This window comes from Urocitellus parryii, chromosome Y (assembly GCF_045843805.1).
Source record: "Urocitellus parryii isolate mUroPar1 chromosome Y, mUroPar1.hap1, whole genome shotgun sequence".
Taxonomy (NCBI): Eukaryota; Metazoa; Chordata; class Mammalia; order Rodentia; family Sciuridae; genus Urocitellus; species Urocitellus parryii.
In genome coordinates, this window is record NC_135548.1 from 616658 (window position 1) to 634550 (window position 17893).

The following is a 17893-nucleotide window of genomic DNA, read 5'->3' on the forward strand; positions in this document are numbered from 1 at the left end:
TTGAATTAGGCTGGGTTCATCAGAGATTTATACTCAAATCCATTACATTTATGCTCCCACCCACCTTCTTTGTACAACAATAAAAAGGAGTATGGGGACATAGCTCAGGCCTAATGTGGCCCTGCCATGGATTCAATGCCCAGAACAGAGTGGAGAACAAAGCCCCTGCAGTTGAGTTCTCATCCCCCAACTGGTATGTGGCCAGAATTCCACACTTTTGGGAATATGACTGTGCATATGTTAGCCACCCCCCATTGTCCATGGGTAATATTGGTAGGCAGAATGACTTTGGGTTACTGTGCAGGATGTGAAAGACTTAACCAAGTCCAAGTTAAGAGTAAAGAATACAATTGTATTTACTTTCCAGGAAGGGGTAGATACTGGAGCCAGAATGACACAGGCAGTCAGTATAGACAGGAAAATGGAGTCAATTTTGAGTGAGTCTGGCAAGTTGCAGACTGTCCCCTGAAGGATAGAAATATTAATTCCTTCAGAGCACTTGCTCCACCCTCATCAAGAATTTGCCCTTGCTCCATCCTCATCAAGAATTTGCCCTTGCTCCATCCTCATCAAGAATTTGCCCTTGCTCATGTATCCGGCGAAATTAAGCTTCAGGTTAGAAGATGAAATTAAAAGCTTCCACGATAAACAAAAGTTAAAAGAATTCGCAGCTAGAAAACCATCTCTTCAAAAAATCCTTGGCAAAACATTACAGGAAGAGGAAATGGAAAATAACATTGAAAACCAACAATGGGAGATAGGACAGTAAAGGGGGGAAAGTAGTCAAAGAGGATAACAAATCAGGTTTAGTAACATCAATAAACAAATATGGATAGAAGAACAAACCATATCTCAATAATAACCCTAAATGTTAATGGCTTAAACTCACCAATTAAGAGACACAGGCTAGTAGAATGCATCACAAAACAAGACCCAACAATATGCTGTCTACAGGAGACGCATCTGATAGGAAAAGATATTCGTAGACTGAAGGTGAAAGGCTGGGAAAAATCATACCACTCATATGGACTGCGGAAACAAGCAGGAGTGTCCATACTCATATCTAATAAAATAGATTTCAAGCCAAAGTTAATCAAAAGGGACAAAGAAGGACACTTCATACTGCTCAAGGGAACCATACACCAACAAGACATAACAATCATAAATATATATGCCCCAAATAATGGTGCAGCTGTATTCATCAAGCAAACTCTTCTCAAGTTCAAGAGTCTAATAGACCACCATACAATAATCATGGGAGACTTCAACACACCTCTCTCACCACTGGACAGATCTTCCAAACAAAAGTTAAATAAGGAAACTATAGAACTCAATAACACAATTAACAACCTAGACTTAATTGACATATATAGACTATACCACCCAACATCAAGTAGTTACACTTTTTTCTCAGCAGCACATGGAACATTCTCAAAAATAGACCATATATTATGTCACAGGGCAACTCTTAGACAATATAAAGGGGTAGAGATAATACCATGCATATTATCTGATCATAATGCAATGAAACTGAAAATCAATGATAAAAGAAGGAAGGAAAAATCAAGCATCACTTGGAGAATGAACAATAGTTTGCTGAGTGATCAATGGGTTTTAGAAGACATTAAGGAGGAAATTAAAAACTTCCTAGAGTTAAATGAAAACACAGACACAACATATCGGAATCTATGGGGCACATTGAAAGCAGTTCTAAGAGGAAACTTCATTGCTTGGAGTTCATTCCTCAAAAAAAGAAAAAACCAACAAATAAATGATCTCATACTTCATCTCAAAATCCTAGAAAAAGAAGAGCAAAAGAACAGCAAAAGAAGTAGAAGGCAAGAAATAATTAAAAATCAGAGCTGAAATTAATGAAATTGAAACAAAAGAAACAATTGAAAAAATTGACAAAACTAAAAGCTGGTTCTTTGAAAAAATAAATAAAATTGACAGGCCCTTAGCCATGCTAACGAAGAGAAGAAGAGAGAGAACCCAAATTATTAGCATACGGGATGAAAAAGGCAATATCACAACAGACACTTCAGAAATACAGAAGATAATCAGAAATTATTTTGAATCCTTATACTCCAATAAAATAGAAGATAGTGAAGGCATAGATAAATTCCTTAAGTCTTATGATCTGCCCAGATTGAGTCAGGAGGATATTGACAACCTAAACAGACCAATAACAATAGAGGAAATAGAAGAAACCATCAAAAGACTACCAACTAAGAAAAGCCCAGGACCGGATGGGTATACAGCAGAGTTTTACAAAACCTTTAAAGAGGAACTAACACCAATACTTTTCAAGCTATTTCAGGAAATAGAAAAAGAGGGAGAACTTCCAAATTCGTTCTACGAGGCCAACATCACCCTGATTCCGAAACCAGACAAAGACACTTCAAAGAAAGAAAACTACAGACCAATATCTCTAATGAACCTTGACGCAAAAATCCTCAATAAAATTCTGGCGAATCGGATTCAAATACATATCAAAAAAATTATACACCATGATCAAGTAGGATTCATCCCTGGGATGCAAGGCTGGTTCAATATACGGAAATCAATAAATGTTATTCACCACATCAATAGACTTAAAAATAAAAACCATATGATCATCTCGATAGATGCAGAAAAAGCATTCGACAAAGCACAGCATCCCTTTATGTTCAAAACTCTAGAAAAATTAGGGATAACTGGATCATACCTCAACATTGTAAAAGCAATCTATGATAAGCCACAGGCCAGCATCATTCTGAATGGAGAAAAATTGAAGGCATTCCCTCTAAGATCTGGTACAAGACAGGGATGCCCTCTCTCACCACTTCTGTTCAACATAGTCCTCGAAACACTGGCCAGAGCAATTAGACAGACGAAAGAAATTAAAGGCATAAAAATAGGAAAAGAAGAACTTAAATTATCACTATTTGCAGATGATATGATTCTATACCTAGCAGACCCAAAAGGGTCTACAAAGAAGCTATTAGAGCTAATAAATGAATTCAGCAAAGTGGCAGGATATAAGATCAACACGCATAAATCAAAGGCATCCCTGTATATCAGCAACAAATCCTCTGAAACGGAAATGGGGAAAACTACTCCATTCACAATATCCCCCCAAAAAATAAAATACTTGGGAATCAACCTAACAAAAGAGGTGAAAGATTTATACAATGAAAATTACAGAACACTAAAGAAAGATATAGAAGAAGACCTTAGAAGATGGAAAAATATACCCTGCTCATGGATAGGCAGAACCAACATCATCAAAATGGCGATATTACCAAAAGTTCTCTAGAAGTTCAATGCAATGCCAATCAAAATACCAACAGCATTTCTTGTAGAAATAGATAAAAGAATCATGAAATTCATATGGAATAATAAAAGAACCCCCCCTAGGCTGTTCCTGCCCTGGTTTCTGCTCCCTGACCCACCAGTCCATCAGTTTCCCACCTTTTGACCTTCCACCTGCAACCCCCATCACATGCACAATAAAGAGAAATAAAGGACAGGAATGTGGGAGGACAAAAGACGACCTTAGATATAAAAGAGAGAAGACTTCTGTTTTCCAAGGATTTCTCCTTTCCAGTCCCCTTCTTCCTGGGGGTGGGGGTGAATCTTTTCTGCTCTCCCTTAATTGAGCCTTCCACTTTCCACTCTCCAAAACAATGCTAAGCAGGAAGTGTGAATCAGGCGGTATAGCGATACCAGACTTCAAACTATACTACAGAGCAATAGTTACAAAAACAGCATGGTACTGGTACCAAAACAGGCGGGTGGACCAATGGTACAGAATAGAGGACACAGTAACCAATCCACAAAACTACAACTATCTTATATTTGATAAAGGGGCTAAAAGCATGCAATGGAGGAAGGATAGCATCTTCAACAAATGGTGCTGGGAAACCTGGAAATCCATTTGCATCAAAAAGAAGCTGAATCCCTATCTCTCGCCATGCACAAAAGTTAACTCAAAATGGATCAAGGAGCTTGTTATTAAATCAGAGACACGGCATCTGATAGAAAAAAAAGTTGGTTATGATCTACATACTGTGGGATCGGGCTCCAAATTCCTCAATAGGACCCCCATAGCGCAAGAGTTAACAACTAGAATCAACAAATGGGACTTACTCAAACTAAAAAGTTTTTTCTCAGCAAAAGAAACAATAAGAGAGATAAACAGGGAGCCTACATCCTGGGAACAAATCTTTACTCCACACACTTCAGATAGAGCCCTAATAACCAGAATATACAAAGAACTCAAAAAATTAGACAATAAGATTACAAATAACCCAGTCAATAAATGGGCCAAGGACCGGAACAGACACTTCTCAGAGGAGGACATGCAATCAATCAATAACTACATGAAAAAATGCTCACCATCGCTAGCAGTCAGAGAAATGCAAATCAAAACTACCCTAAGATACCATCTCACTCCAGTAAGATTGGCAGCCATTAGGAAGTCAAACAACAATAAGTGCTGGAGAGGATGCGGGAAAAAGGGCACTCTTGTTCATTGCTGGTGGGACCGCAATTTGGTGCAGCCAATTTGGAAAGCAGTATGGAGATTTCTTGGAAAGCTGGGAATGGAACCACCATTTGACCCAGCTATTCCCCTTCTCGGTCTATTCCCTAAAGACCTAATAAGAGCATGCTACAGGGACACTGCTACATCGATGTTCATAGCAGCACAATTCACGATAGCAAGATTGTGGAATCAGCCTAGATGCCCTTCAATAGATGAATGGATAAAAAAATGTGGCATTTATACACAATGGAGTATTACTCTGCATTAAAAAATGACAAAATCATAGAATTTGGAGGGAAATGGATGGCATTAGAGCAGATTATGCTAATTGAAGCTAGTCAGTCTTTAAAAAAAAATACCAAATGACTCCTTTGATATAAGGGGAGTAAACAAGGACAGGGTAGGGAGGAAGAGCTTGAGAAGAAGATTTACATTAAACAGGGATGACAGGTGGGAGGGAAAGGGAGTGAGAAGGGAAATCGCATGGAAATGGAAGGCCATCCTCAGGGTTATACATAATGACATATAAGAGGAAAGGAGGGGTAAGACAAGATAATACAAATCGAAGAAATGATTTACAGTAGAAGGGGTAGAGAGAGAAAAGGGGATGGGAGGGGAGGGGAGGGGAGGGGGGATAGTAGAGAATAGGACAGACAGCAGAATACATCAGACACTAGAAAGGCAATTTGTCAATCAATGGAAGGGTAACTGATGTGATACAGCAATCTGTATACGGGGTAAAATTGGGAGTTCATAACCCACTTGAATCAAACTGTGAAATATGATGTATTAAGAACTATGTAATGTTTCGAACGACCAACAATAAAAAATAAAAATAAATAAATATTGTTTCAAAAATTTTGTGACTGTCTTGCTAAGTTGTCTGAGGTCACACCAAGTGATTTTATATATGTATATAGGTATCTTTTTCTTTGAGGTTCTGTGGTATATTCCCTGTGGGGCTCGACCTCTGAGCTTGAACTCCAACCCTTTTATTTTATTTTCAGATAGGATTTCCCTGTTTGTGAAGCCAGGTTTAAAGAAAAGAGTCTATGTAGCTAGGTTAATGTGGTCCAATAGGAACCATAAAGAAAATGGAGTCTAATCTGAGCCTGGGAATACCAGAACAACATCTGAGAAATTGAAATATTAATGTCCCATTGTTGTAGGGACAAATGAGGCAAGGCACCAAACATAGCAGGAAACACTTTTACTTGCCTGCAGCAAGGTTCAGAGGGTACAGCCTTTGCTCTAATCAATCATTCCCCTGAACCCCAAGTTCAGGGAGTTTCAGAGTTTTATACCCAGTATGTAAGGGGAGGGGCTCAGAAGTTCACATAAAAGCAGCTTTTTCTTTCACTGTTCTGGGCAAGTTAACTCTTCAAGGACAACACCTGAGAAGGGGAGAGCTTCTTCTCCCCTTTCTTTCCTCCCCTGCCAGCTGTTACCATGGAGCCCAATTGTAACTTATCTTAAAAATGTAGACATCTCTGTGAAGCCCAGCTCAAGGCCAGAGACCTCCTTTGCACATTTCTTCAAAGTACTATACTGGATGGGTTTGTGATGACTAGTAAGGGGGTGTTCAGCACCTGGAGTGCTGGTATCTTCTCGGTCAGTAGCCAAGTAAACAGGGTGACATGAAAATAGGAAGTTTATCTACAATGGACTCTTTTGGTGACAGTCCTAAAATCAGCCATGGGGAAGAGGGCTTTTCTGTGGAGAAAGGGGGTGCCACTTCACCATGACCCTGGGCAGGTCCTAAATAAGGGTTAATGAAGTAGCTCCCAGTAAAAGATGCTAATCAACCCCCCCTAGGCTGTTCCTGCCCTGGTTTCTGCTCCCTGACCCACCAGTCCATCAGTTTCCCACCTTTTGACCTTCCACCTGCAACCCCCATCACATGCACAATAAAGAGAAATAAAGGACAGGAATGTGGGAGGACAAAAGACGACCTTAGATATAAAAGAGAGAAGACTTCTGTTTTCCAAGGATTTCTCCTTTCCAGTCCCCTTCTTCCTGGGGGTGGGGGTGAATCTTTTCTGCTCTCCCTTAATTGAGCCTTCCACTTTCCACTCTCCACGTGCTTTTCTGTGTTATACTTCAGCATTTGGGGAAGCAAGGACCCGTCACAGTAAACACGGTTAACACTGTAGATCCTGACCTGAACCTTGGGCTCCTCCTGCCTCAGCCTCCCCAAGTAATTTTTTTAATTGTTGTTTGTTTCTGTGGTGAGGGTAACACCCATGCTGGGAAAGCAGTCTCCCAGAGCCATAGCTCAATCCCATCCTTACCAAGTTCCAAGCAAAGGCTTCTAACTTGGCATATTTTTCCAACCCAGCAAAGACACTCCACCTGAAAAGAACTGGGACCAAGGATCTGTCACTCTAGGGAATCTTAGGAAGTGATTGGATAACATTAGCTGTCAGTTATAAGGCAGAGGTGTTCTTGGAGGAGGCCCATTAGTGTTTCTTGGGTGGAACTGTCCAATCAGATTCATGAACAGAGGGGAAGGGCGGGCTTTGGAAATCTCGCGGGCTTTTCTTCCTCACCAACTCTTCTCTTCCTTCCTGGCCCCATGTGCTCTGCCCTGAAGGCCTAGGTGATTCTGAGCAGCCAGTGTCCCGGAGATCCCTGGTGCTCAGGGGTTCTTCAAGAGAACACCAGGTCCCCGAGGAAGATAAAAATGGTGAGTATGTGAGGAGGGCTGAAGGTACATGGTCAGCACCTGCCTTGGGGCCCCGCAAACCAAATGAGCTGCAGAGCCTGGCGGAGTCACCTCTGGAGGTTGCCCTGGGTCTCTACCCTGGTCCTGGGGGTTGGGCTGGATGGTAGAAACTTGAAGTCACCTCCCTGGCGACTGACCCAAAACCTCTATCCCCTGATCCCACAGGGTGAGCTGGGTGTTGGGTGCCTGAAATTGGTGCAGAGGGTGCGGCCTAGTCCTCCATGGTGTTTGCCCCTGGGCTTCTGCTCCCTGGGCCTGAGAGGTGGGCTGGTGCCTGAGGTCAGCTCAGAGCATGTGGCCCAATTCTCGCTGCAGGTGGCCCTGGGCTCCATGCTGTGGTTTCCATTGTTGAATGGGCTGCTCAGGTCTCCAGCTTCCCCTCCCCTCCCCTCCCCTCCCTGCTGCTGGCCTGCACCCACTCTTCCAAATGTGTAAGGAAGCAGGATCGCAAATCCACTTTCCTTTTCCCTGTTCAGAGTCTCTGAAGGCTGCTGTAGGTCCTTCATTTGCAGTTGCCTGCTGCGTTCTAAAATGCCATCTTCCTCTCCACTTCCCATCACTCTCAAATATATTTTCTTCCTGTGTTTCAAATGAACACAGTCTATTCACTTTCACTTTTCCTTTAGTGAAGTATTGCAAGGAATATTTTCTTTTTATATTGGGGATCAAAACTAGAGAAGGTCTATCAGTTAAATCCTCAGGAACCCCCCCCCCCTTTTTAAAAAGAGATCATATACCACTTGTTTTGGACACAGTCCTCCAGTTTATGATCATCCTGCCTCAGCCTCCTGAGTCCCTGGGATTACAGGAATGTGCCACTATCCCTGACAAGCATAACCTTTTTTTTTTTTTTTAAAGAGAGAGGGAATTTTAATATTTATTTATTTATTTTGGCAGACACAACATCTTTGTTTGTATGTGGTGCTGAGGATTGAGTCCTGGCCTCACGCATGCCAGGTGAGCATGCTACTTCTTGAGCCACATCCCCAACCCATAACTTTTTTTGTTCTGTTTCTGAATATCATCCTTTAGGGGAAAGAATAGTAACTTGACACATCTTGTGTTCTGGTAAAATAGCTGCTTTAAATGAAATAAGGCAGTGGATTATTCATACTAGGGATATTGAAACTTTAGCTACATCCTCAGCTCTTTTTTGTATGTTTGCTTGTTTGTTTTTGGTAGAAGTTATTTTTTTTCTTGACTTTTATTACTTCTACATGAGAGTAAAATGCATTTTGACACATCATACATAAATAGAGTGTAACTTCTCCTTTTTCTGGTTGTACCTAATGTCCATTCGCATGGGTCATGTAGTCAAATAGGATAATAATGTCTGATTTATTCTCTTGTCATTCATCTCCAGCCCTTTTAAAATTTATTTTCAGACAAGATCTGGCTATGTTGTCTAGGCTCGCCTGGAACTTCTGATCCTCCTGGCTCAGCTTCTCAAGCTGTTGGAATTAAAGGCACTGGCCACCATACCTGAGGAAAATAGTTTATTTTAACCCAAATATTAATGACCATTCTCAGGAACATGGATTCACCTTATCCTGATTGATGTATGTGTCCCATTCTGGAAGAAATTACATCTTTTCTAATAACAGGGATTGAACCCAGAGGAACTTAATCACTGAAACGTATCAGCAACCCTTTTTATATTTTATTTTGAGTCATGATCTCACTACATTTTTTAGGGCTTCACAAAGTTGCTGAGGCTGGCTTTGAATTTAGCAGTCCTCCTGACCCAATCTCTCAAGCTGCTGGGATTATAGTTGTGCCCCACTATGCATGCCTGACAAGAACTTTTGAAAAGGAAGTTATGCATGAATAAATTAACCAAGTGCAGTGGTAGGATCATCAGATGGGTGGCTACAGTAAAAAAGGGGAAATTTCTTCTGTAGGTCCGTTATTACATTGTTAGGTTTGGAAGATGGTGGTTATATGTCCGGTAAGGTTAGTAATATATTCTGTGAAGTTCATTTGTTTGGAGAATTTTTTGACTAATACAGAAATTAAGGTAATTGGCTTTGAAAGAGCTTTAGAGAGGCCAAGATAATTGTTGCCAATGATGCAGAACCCTGTCTTATACCTCATGGTGGTCTAGTTCCCCAAAGTCCGGTGCTCTAAAGGTTCTTTGATATCGAGCAAGTTCATAGAGAACTTCAGTTCACACCTGCCTAAATTCTGTTTTTTGTTGTTGTTTTTCATGTTGTTGTTGTTTTATATCTTCCTACGGTGTAGACACCAAATCTGATTTTCTCAGCCAGGTTTTCTTTGGACACCTCAGAGAGTCCTATGTTCTCAGCCACTATCCATTCCTGGGGCTGCCACCATGTGCCCACAGCTGTCCTGTGCCCTGCATGGTAAAAGGAATTTCAGGCCCTGGGTCAGCTCCTCTTAGAGGACAGCCTAAGTTGTGAGGTACAGCCTCTTGGGGGATCAGCTGAGGTCTTGGGGCTAAGGAATGTCCCGGAACAAGCCTCATCTAGACCACTGACTTTTTGGAACCTTGTTTTCCCCAAGCCATGTTCCCATTCTTTGGAGAAAGTTGGACAGTCAGCCTGTGGATGCTGGTGCTGAGGGGCCAGGTCAGCTGTGACTCCTGCCCTTTCAGTCTCTCACAGTGTGAAGGAGCAAAACCTCTCCCAGAGCATAAGGACCACCCACCCCAGTGCAGAGCTGTGCAAACCTGAAAAGCCTCATAGACTGGAATCATGGTCCAGGTCCATGGGAGAGTTATCCTGGAGGCTTTCAGTGAGCAAGACCTGGAGGGTGCATGTCCCTGCTTTCAGGGACCTTCCCTGCCCCTTGAGCCTGACACATGTGTGCTCCCTCAGCACCAAAGCTTTCTGTGTATCACTTTGAAATGATGTGCTCACTTATCTGAGGCCCAGGTTAATTTATTCAGAGCCATATGGGGTGGACTATTATTAAGAGGCAAGAAAGAATTGGATTTTAAAGTCTAGTTATATTTTCATTGTCAAAATTCCCAATTTACAGCCAGGTACACTGGGGCACAACTGTGATCCTTCCTGCTCCAGGGACTAAGGAGTGTTGCAAATTTGAGGACAGCCTTAGCAACTTAGCTGGGACTTCTGCAACCTGCTGAGACTGCATCTCAAAGTAAAATATAAAAATGACTGGGGATGTGGATCAGTAGTAAAATGTCTCTGGGTTTTATTTTGGGGGGTAGAAAAAAAATGAACACACCTAATTACCTAATTTACCATTTGCTACCCCTGACTTTATATAGAACATTTCTAAGATTCAGTCTTGTCTTTTCAGTGGTTTCAAATTGAACTGCAGTCCTAGATTCCAAAATCCCACATAAGATACAGAGAAACTCTGTCTTGCATTATTGCTGATGATTTTGAGTCCAATTCTACAAAAATAGTAGTGGATAAATTTATGAATGTGGTTTCATGAAAACTAGTATCTGTGCTTCACAAGGTGATGAATTGAACAAAGGGTGACAGTTTTTCACTGTCCTTGTCTGGCCTTGGCAGGTTCATGGATTTTTTGGTATCAGGAATGGAGCCCAGAGGTGCTTAACCAACCCCTTTTAGATTCTTTGTTTTGGTACAGAATCTTGCTGCATTGCCTAGTGCCTCAGACTCCTGAACCTCTAGATACAGGTGTGCACCATCACTCCCATCTTCAATGTAATTTTTTTAAATTGATTTTTTAGTTTTCGGTTTTTATAACATCTTTATTTTATTTTTATATGCTCCTGAGGCTCGAACCCAGCGCCCTGTGCATGCGAGGCGCGTGTGCTACTACTTGAGCCACATCCCCAGCCCCATTCACCACTGAGCACGTACTCAGCCCTTCTTCTTATGTATTTATTTTTTCATATATATGTACAGTTATGGATGGACAGAATACCTTTATTTTGTTTATTTTTCTGTGGTGCTGAGGATTATACCCAGTGCCTCACACATGCTACCACGTGCTCTGCCACTCAGTTACAGTCCCAATCCCCCCTTTTTATTCTTGATGAAGACAGTGTCACTAAATTTCTGAGTATCTTGCTAAGTTGCTGAGACTGGCCTCCAACTTGCCATTTCTCTGCCTTAACCTCCCTAGTGGCTGAAATTACAGGTGCACACTACCACACCAGCAGTTGGAATGTCTTTTTTTAAAAAAAAAATTATTTGTAGTTGGACACAATACCTTTATTTTAGTTATTCATTTATATGTGGTGCTGAGGATTGAACCCAAGGTCTTGCACGTGCAAGTAGAGTGCTCTACCACTGAGCCACATCCCCAGACCCTGGAATGACTTTTGAAGGTTTATCATCCAATTTATTTCCAGATGGAAATAGTATTGAAAATCAGTTTCCCTGCTTTTGTTCATAGTTTTGAAATTTGTACGTATGACTCTTTCCTTTATTCTTGCATTATTATAAAAATGGCATTAGCATATACTGTTATTTCTTATGTATATATGTGTAAAATTTCATAGCTTGGTAGTTTATTTACTCTTTATTAGTTAGACTTTATTTTTCAGAGCAATTTTTGGCTTATATAGTTTATTAGTCAGTTTTCTATAGAGGAACAGCATCAAGAGGAAGTTTGATTATAAAAGGGGACTTATTAGATTGGCCTACTTGACACAAAGCTGGATGTCCACAGTGGCCATCTGCAGCTGGAAAGTTTTTGGAGTAGTTGCTGCAGAGTCCAAGAGGCTGAAGTGTCAGAACAAGAGGGATCAATGATGCTGCCCTAGTCCAGACCAAAAGTTCTGGAAACTCCCTGGAGAATCACTGGCAGAGTTCACATTGGGAGAGTGAACAAGGGAGTGTCTGATACCCTCAGGCCATTGCAGTAGCAAACAAGAACCTATTGGAGAAGAAAGGAGCTTGCTCTGCTGCTGCTTCCTTCTTCTTTGAACTTTTGTTCCACCTAAGACACAGTCCTATTGGATGGTGCTGCCTACCTTAAAAAGGTTTGCCAGTTTGGCTCACTATCCCACATGCCAATCATTTGTAGACACACCCTCATGGACACACACAAAATCTCATTAATTATCAGTATCTTTTAATCCAATCAGGATGACAATTAAATGTGTCATTACTCATAGTATGGAATACCCCTTCTCTCCAGCCGATAGTCTCCACTGTTCTGAAAATATTGCATTGGTGTAGAGTGTTTGTTAGCTACTAAACCAGTGTTGAACCTTTGATGAAGAGAATGGATGAAGCAACATGTTATGATAAGCCAAAGTTCATCATTTACCTTAGGGTTCCTCCTGGAATCATGTGAACACCATGCATGTTGAGTACAGGTTTCTCATGCTGTCAATCTGTCCTGGCCTCCACTATACATTTGGTGGCATACTTTAGATCTCAGTGACCTTTAAGGATGTGGCTGTGAACTTCACCCAGGAGGAGTGGGCTTTGCTGGATCCTTCCCAGAAGAACCTTTACAGAGATGTGATGCTGGAAGTCCTCAGAAACCTGGCTTCTATAGGTAATAATGATCTTTTTTTAAAATTAATCAAATAGAGAACTCATGTTTATTTTGGTCATTTATGTAGAAGGTGAAAAGGGAATCAGTTTTCGAATTATTGCAGCATTAAGAGCATGTATCATTTGGCAAAGCATTGTTAGCTCCTAAATATTCATAAAGATTGTTCTGTTCTCTCATATTAGGAAACAGGTGGGAAGACAAGACCACTGAAGTTCAGATTGAAAACTCTGGGAGCAATGTAAGGTACTGTCCTCACAAGAAGAGTCCATGAGGGGGTCTGAGAACTGTCATGTAATATTTAAAGGAAACCAACGAAAGAAGTATGCATAATTTGAGAAGTATTTATTCTTATAGTGCTTTTCACCTGAAGTATATACTTAGCTGTAACAGATATTCCGTCTTTTCAAAGTATTTGACATGCAAAAAGTATATGAAATCGCATATGTGAATATCACTATTTGGATAATAGCCATAGAGAAGCTGTGTTGAAAAGGATAGTTTGCTTTCAATCTCCTTATTTTTAAGCAAGTTGAACAAGTCAGAAAACCTATCCTTTACCTGATGTTGGTAGTAATGTAAAGATCTATCAATACATAGAAAATTGTGAATGAATCAAGCATTGATTATGTGCTGGTCACTTCTTCTTCCTTAAAGAAGTCATATGGTAAACTCAAAGGCACAAAATAATGTGGGAAAACCTTCAAATCGATTCCAATTCTTAATTGAACAAAGAAAAATTTTAATAGAGTAAATCCATGTGAGTTCATTATGTTTGCAAAAGACTTCATATGACCTTCATTCCTTCATAGGCAGATCACATCATACTCTGGACACAAATACTGCAAGCATGAGGAACGTGAAGAGAAGCCATGTGAATTTAAACAATATAAGACATCTCTGGTTTCTCCCAAAAATGTTCACACACAAATGTTAATACAAACTGGAGATGGACCTTTTAAATGTACAGTACGTGGGAAAGTCATCCATCATTCCAGTGACATTCAAAGGCATAAAGATACTCATACTGGGTGGCAACCCTATGAATATCAACAATGCAGTGAAGCCGCGTCTTCTCCCATGGGTGTTCCAAGACACATGAGAACACACAGTGAACGTAAACGTTTTCAATGTGAGGTATGTGGGAAAGCCTTTTGTTTCTCCTCTTTATTAAGAAGACATGAAAGAACTCATGCTGGAGAGAAAGTGTATGAATGTAAACGAGGTGGTCAGACCTGTATTTCATACACAAGTCTTCAAAGGCACAGGATCACACACATGGGGAATGAAGGTTTCAAATGTAAGGTATGTGGGAAAGACTTTGCTTATCCCAGTTTACTTAGAATCCATCAGAGAATGCACACTGGAGAGAAGCCCTATAAATATAAGCAGTGTGGCAAAGCCTTCACTCAGTCCTCTGGCCTTCACTCACATGAAAAAATTCATACTGGAGAGAAGCCCTATGCATGTAAGCAGTGTGGCAAAGCCTTCACTCAGTCCACTAACCTTCACACACATGAAAAAACTCATACTGGAGAGAAGCCCTATGCATGTAAGCAGTGTGGCAAAGCCTTTGCTACGTCCAGATACCTTCACAGACATGGAAGAACACATATTGGAGAGAAGCCCTATGAATGTAAGCACTGTGGCAAAGCCTTTGCTACATTCAGTTACCTTCAGTCACATGAAAAAACTCATACTGGGGAGAAGCCATATAAATGTGAGCAGTGTGGAAAAGCCTTTTCTACATCTAGTAACCTTCAAATTCATGGAAGAAGACATACTAGAGAGAAATGCTCTGAATGTCAACAATGTGGAAAAGTCTTCACTACTGCCTCTGGCCTTCAGATACATGAACGAACTCATACTGGAGAGAAGCCCTATGAATGTAAGCAGTGTGGGAAAGCCTTCAATCAGTCCTCTAGCCTTCACCTACATGAGAAAACTCATACTGGAGCGAAGCCCTATGATTGTAAGCAGTGTGGCAAAGCCTTTGCTACGTCCAGTTACCTTCAGATTCATGGAAGAAAACACTCTGGAGAGAAGCCATATGAATGTAAGCACTGTGGCAAAGCCTTTGCTACATCCAGTCACCTTCACTCACATGAAAAAACTCATACTGGACAGAAGCCTTATGAATGTAAGCAGTGTGGCAAAGCCTTTTCTAGATCCAGTTACCTTCAGATTCATGGAAGAATGCACAGTGGAGAGAAGCCCTATGCATGTAAGCAGTGTGGCAAAGCCTTCACTCAGTCCACTAACCTTCACACACATGAAAAAACTCATACTGGAGAGAAGCCCTATGCATGTAAGCAGTGTGGCAAAGCCTTTGCTACGTCCAGTTCTCTTCAGATTCATGGAAGAATGCATACTGGAGAAAAGCCCTATGAATGTAAGCACTGTGGCAAAGCCTTTGCTACATTCAGTTACCTTCAGTCACATGAAAAAACTCATACTGGGGAGAAGCCATATAAATGTGAGCAGTGTGGAAAAGCCTTTTCTACATCTAGTAACCTTCAAATTCATGGAAGAAGACATACTAGAGAGAAATGCTCTGAATGTCAACAATGTGGAAAAGTCTTCACTACTGCCTCTGGCCTTCAGATACATGAACGAACTCATACTGGAGAGAAGCCCTATGAATGTAAGCAGTGTGGGAAAGCCTTCACTCAGTCCTCTAGCCTTCACTTACATGAGAAAACTCATACTGGAGCGAAGCCCTATGATTGTAAGCAGTGTGGCAAAGCCTTTGCTACGTCCAGTTACCTTCAGATTCATGGAAGAATGCACACTGGAGAGAAGCCATATGAATGTAAGCACTGTGGCAAAGCCTTTGCTACATCCAGTCACCTTCACTCACATGAAAAAACTCATACTGGACAGAAGCCTTATGAATGTAAGCAGTGTGGCAAAGCCTTTTCTAGATCCAGTTACCTTCAGATTCATGGAAGAATGCACACTGGAGAGAAGCCTTATGAATGTAAGCAGTGTGGCAAAGCCTTTGCTGCATCCCCTACGCTTCACAAACATGAAAGAATACATACCAGAGAAAAGCGCTATGAATAACAACAATGTGGAAAAGCTTTTCCCACATCCTCTCAGCTTCACACACGTGAAAGAACAGATACTGCAGAGAAATCATATTCATGAGAACAATTGGTAAACTTTTCTGTTATTACTGTTTCACTCATATACATGTAGGAAGTTACTGGAGAAAAATCCTTTGAATGTAAAACCTGGTAAATCAATATTTCATGTCATTCTCAAAGACAAGAATGTACTCACACTGCTGAAAATGTGTGTGTGTGTGTGTGAGAGAGAGAGAGACAGAGAGAGAGAGAGAATGGGAATTTATTCTGGTTGTGCTCTACCACTTAGCTACATTCCAGTTAATTTTTATTTTGAGACAGAGACTTGCTGCATTTTTAGGGTCTTCCAAAGGTGCTGAGGCTAGCCTCCAACATTGATCCTTCAGAATCAGCCTCTCAAGTCTCAGGAATTAAAGGCATACACCACCACTTCCAACTGAGTAACTCTTTAAATGTATAAAAATATCACAAATCATTCCATTTTCCCTATTGCCTTCAATGGCATTTCATTCTCATTGAAAAATAAACCCTCTGAATGTAAGCAGTGTGGCAACACCATTGCTCCATCCCATCAGCTCCAAGGCTTTACCGAACCCTGGTGTAAGTGTCCGGTAAAGCCTTGGAGAAAGAGACCACCAAGAGACCACTCATGCAATTGGCAGAAGGGGATTTATTGATTCAGCATGCTGGGGCTCCATGCCCACTCTGGAAGAGGGAAAGACCCAGAGCCTAGGGCAAGGGTTGAGCAGTGCTTAAGTACACTTTTTGGGGAGGGTGGGGACTATACACATCATAGTCTCCTTTAACCAATCACCATACACCCGCGGGAAAATCAAACAATAATTCTTAGACTTGATTAGTACATTCATTGGAGGGAACAGGCTGGGCGGGGGTGATTGGTCACTCCTAACCGGGGTACACATTCAAACTGATTGGTTTTGGGCCTTGAATGCCTATGTGCCGGGCTACTCAGGGTCCTAAGTTATTAAACAACCAGAAGATCAGGAGGAATATTTACTGGGAAGTTCGGATATTGTCCTAACAGCTCCAGGAATTTAACCCAGGCTTTGCAGTTTAGAAGCAGGTTTACAATGCCTGGTCCTTTACATTTTAACTCAGGCTTTGCAGCTTAGAAACTTTACCCTTTCACTGGCACTGTTGAACCACAACACAAGAAAAAGAACACAGACTCCAATTTTGAATCAAACTTAATCAAAATTTTATTTATGTACCCAGGAGCTGGCCATGTCTGTCCTCAAACCCCAGGCTAAAGATACTCCAGCTGTCTCAGAACACATTTGTTTTAAATCAAACAACAACTCTTTTTTTAGACAGAGGGAGAGAGAGACAGAGAATTTTTAATATTTAATTTTCATTTTCGGCAGACACAACATTTTTTTTTTGTATGTGGTGCTGAGCATCTTTTTTGTATGTGGTGCTCACGCATGCCAGGCGAGCGAGCTACTGTGTGAGCCACATCCCCAGCCCTCGGAACACATTTTCATAACACAAAAGTTTGCAAAGAGGGGTGTCTTGAGAACTTACAGACACCAGGATTTGGATAAGCATAATACAAAGGCAGGTAGTAGGTTAATGAACTACATGGCTTAACATTTCAAGGTAGGGAATAAATTCAGATCCCAACATTAGAATGTATGAGGTACCACTGAGCTTTCAGAGAGGGTTGTTATCTGGTCAGGGAGGGCCAAGTATGGGTGACTTCAAGGCATGGGCAGGCATTCCAAGCAAGTTTAAAGATTGCAGTAATTTATACTAAAACAAAAATTAGTTTTCATGAGTTTTGGATGCGATGGCTCCCAATCTTAAGGAATTAGGCTGGTTTTCAGAGTTATATTCTCAAACCCACTATATTTATGCTCCCACCCACTTCTTTTTACCACAATAGAAAAAGGGCTGGGGATGGAGCTCAGGGATTCTGTACCCCTGCCATGGATTCAATGCCCAGCAGAGGTGGGGGGGAGAGCACCTAGAGTTGAGTTCTCAGCCCTAGACCGGTATGTGGCTACTATTCCACACTTGAGGGATTATGACTGTTTATATATAAGGCCCCCTCCCCATGGT

The 17893-nt window shown here is 41.3% G+C and overlaps 1 protein-coding gene across 1 annotated transcript; it reads left to right on the forward strand.

Moving 5' to 3' along the window:
• The first annotated feature begins 9183 nt into the window (after positions 1-9183).
• Positions 9184-15788, forward strand: LOC144251131 (uncharacterized). The gene is made up of 5 exons (XM_077794227.1): positions 9184-9201; positions 12599-12725; positions 12908-12968; positions 14321-15246; positions 15331-15788. Exons 1-5 carry the CDS (start codon positions 9184-9186, stop codon positions 15786-15788), a joined length of 1590 nt encoding a protein of 529 aa, XP_077650353.1.
• Positions 15789-17893: the final 2105 nt, after the last annotated feature.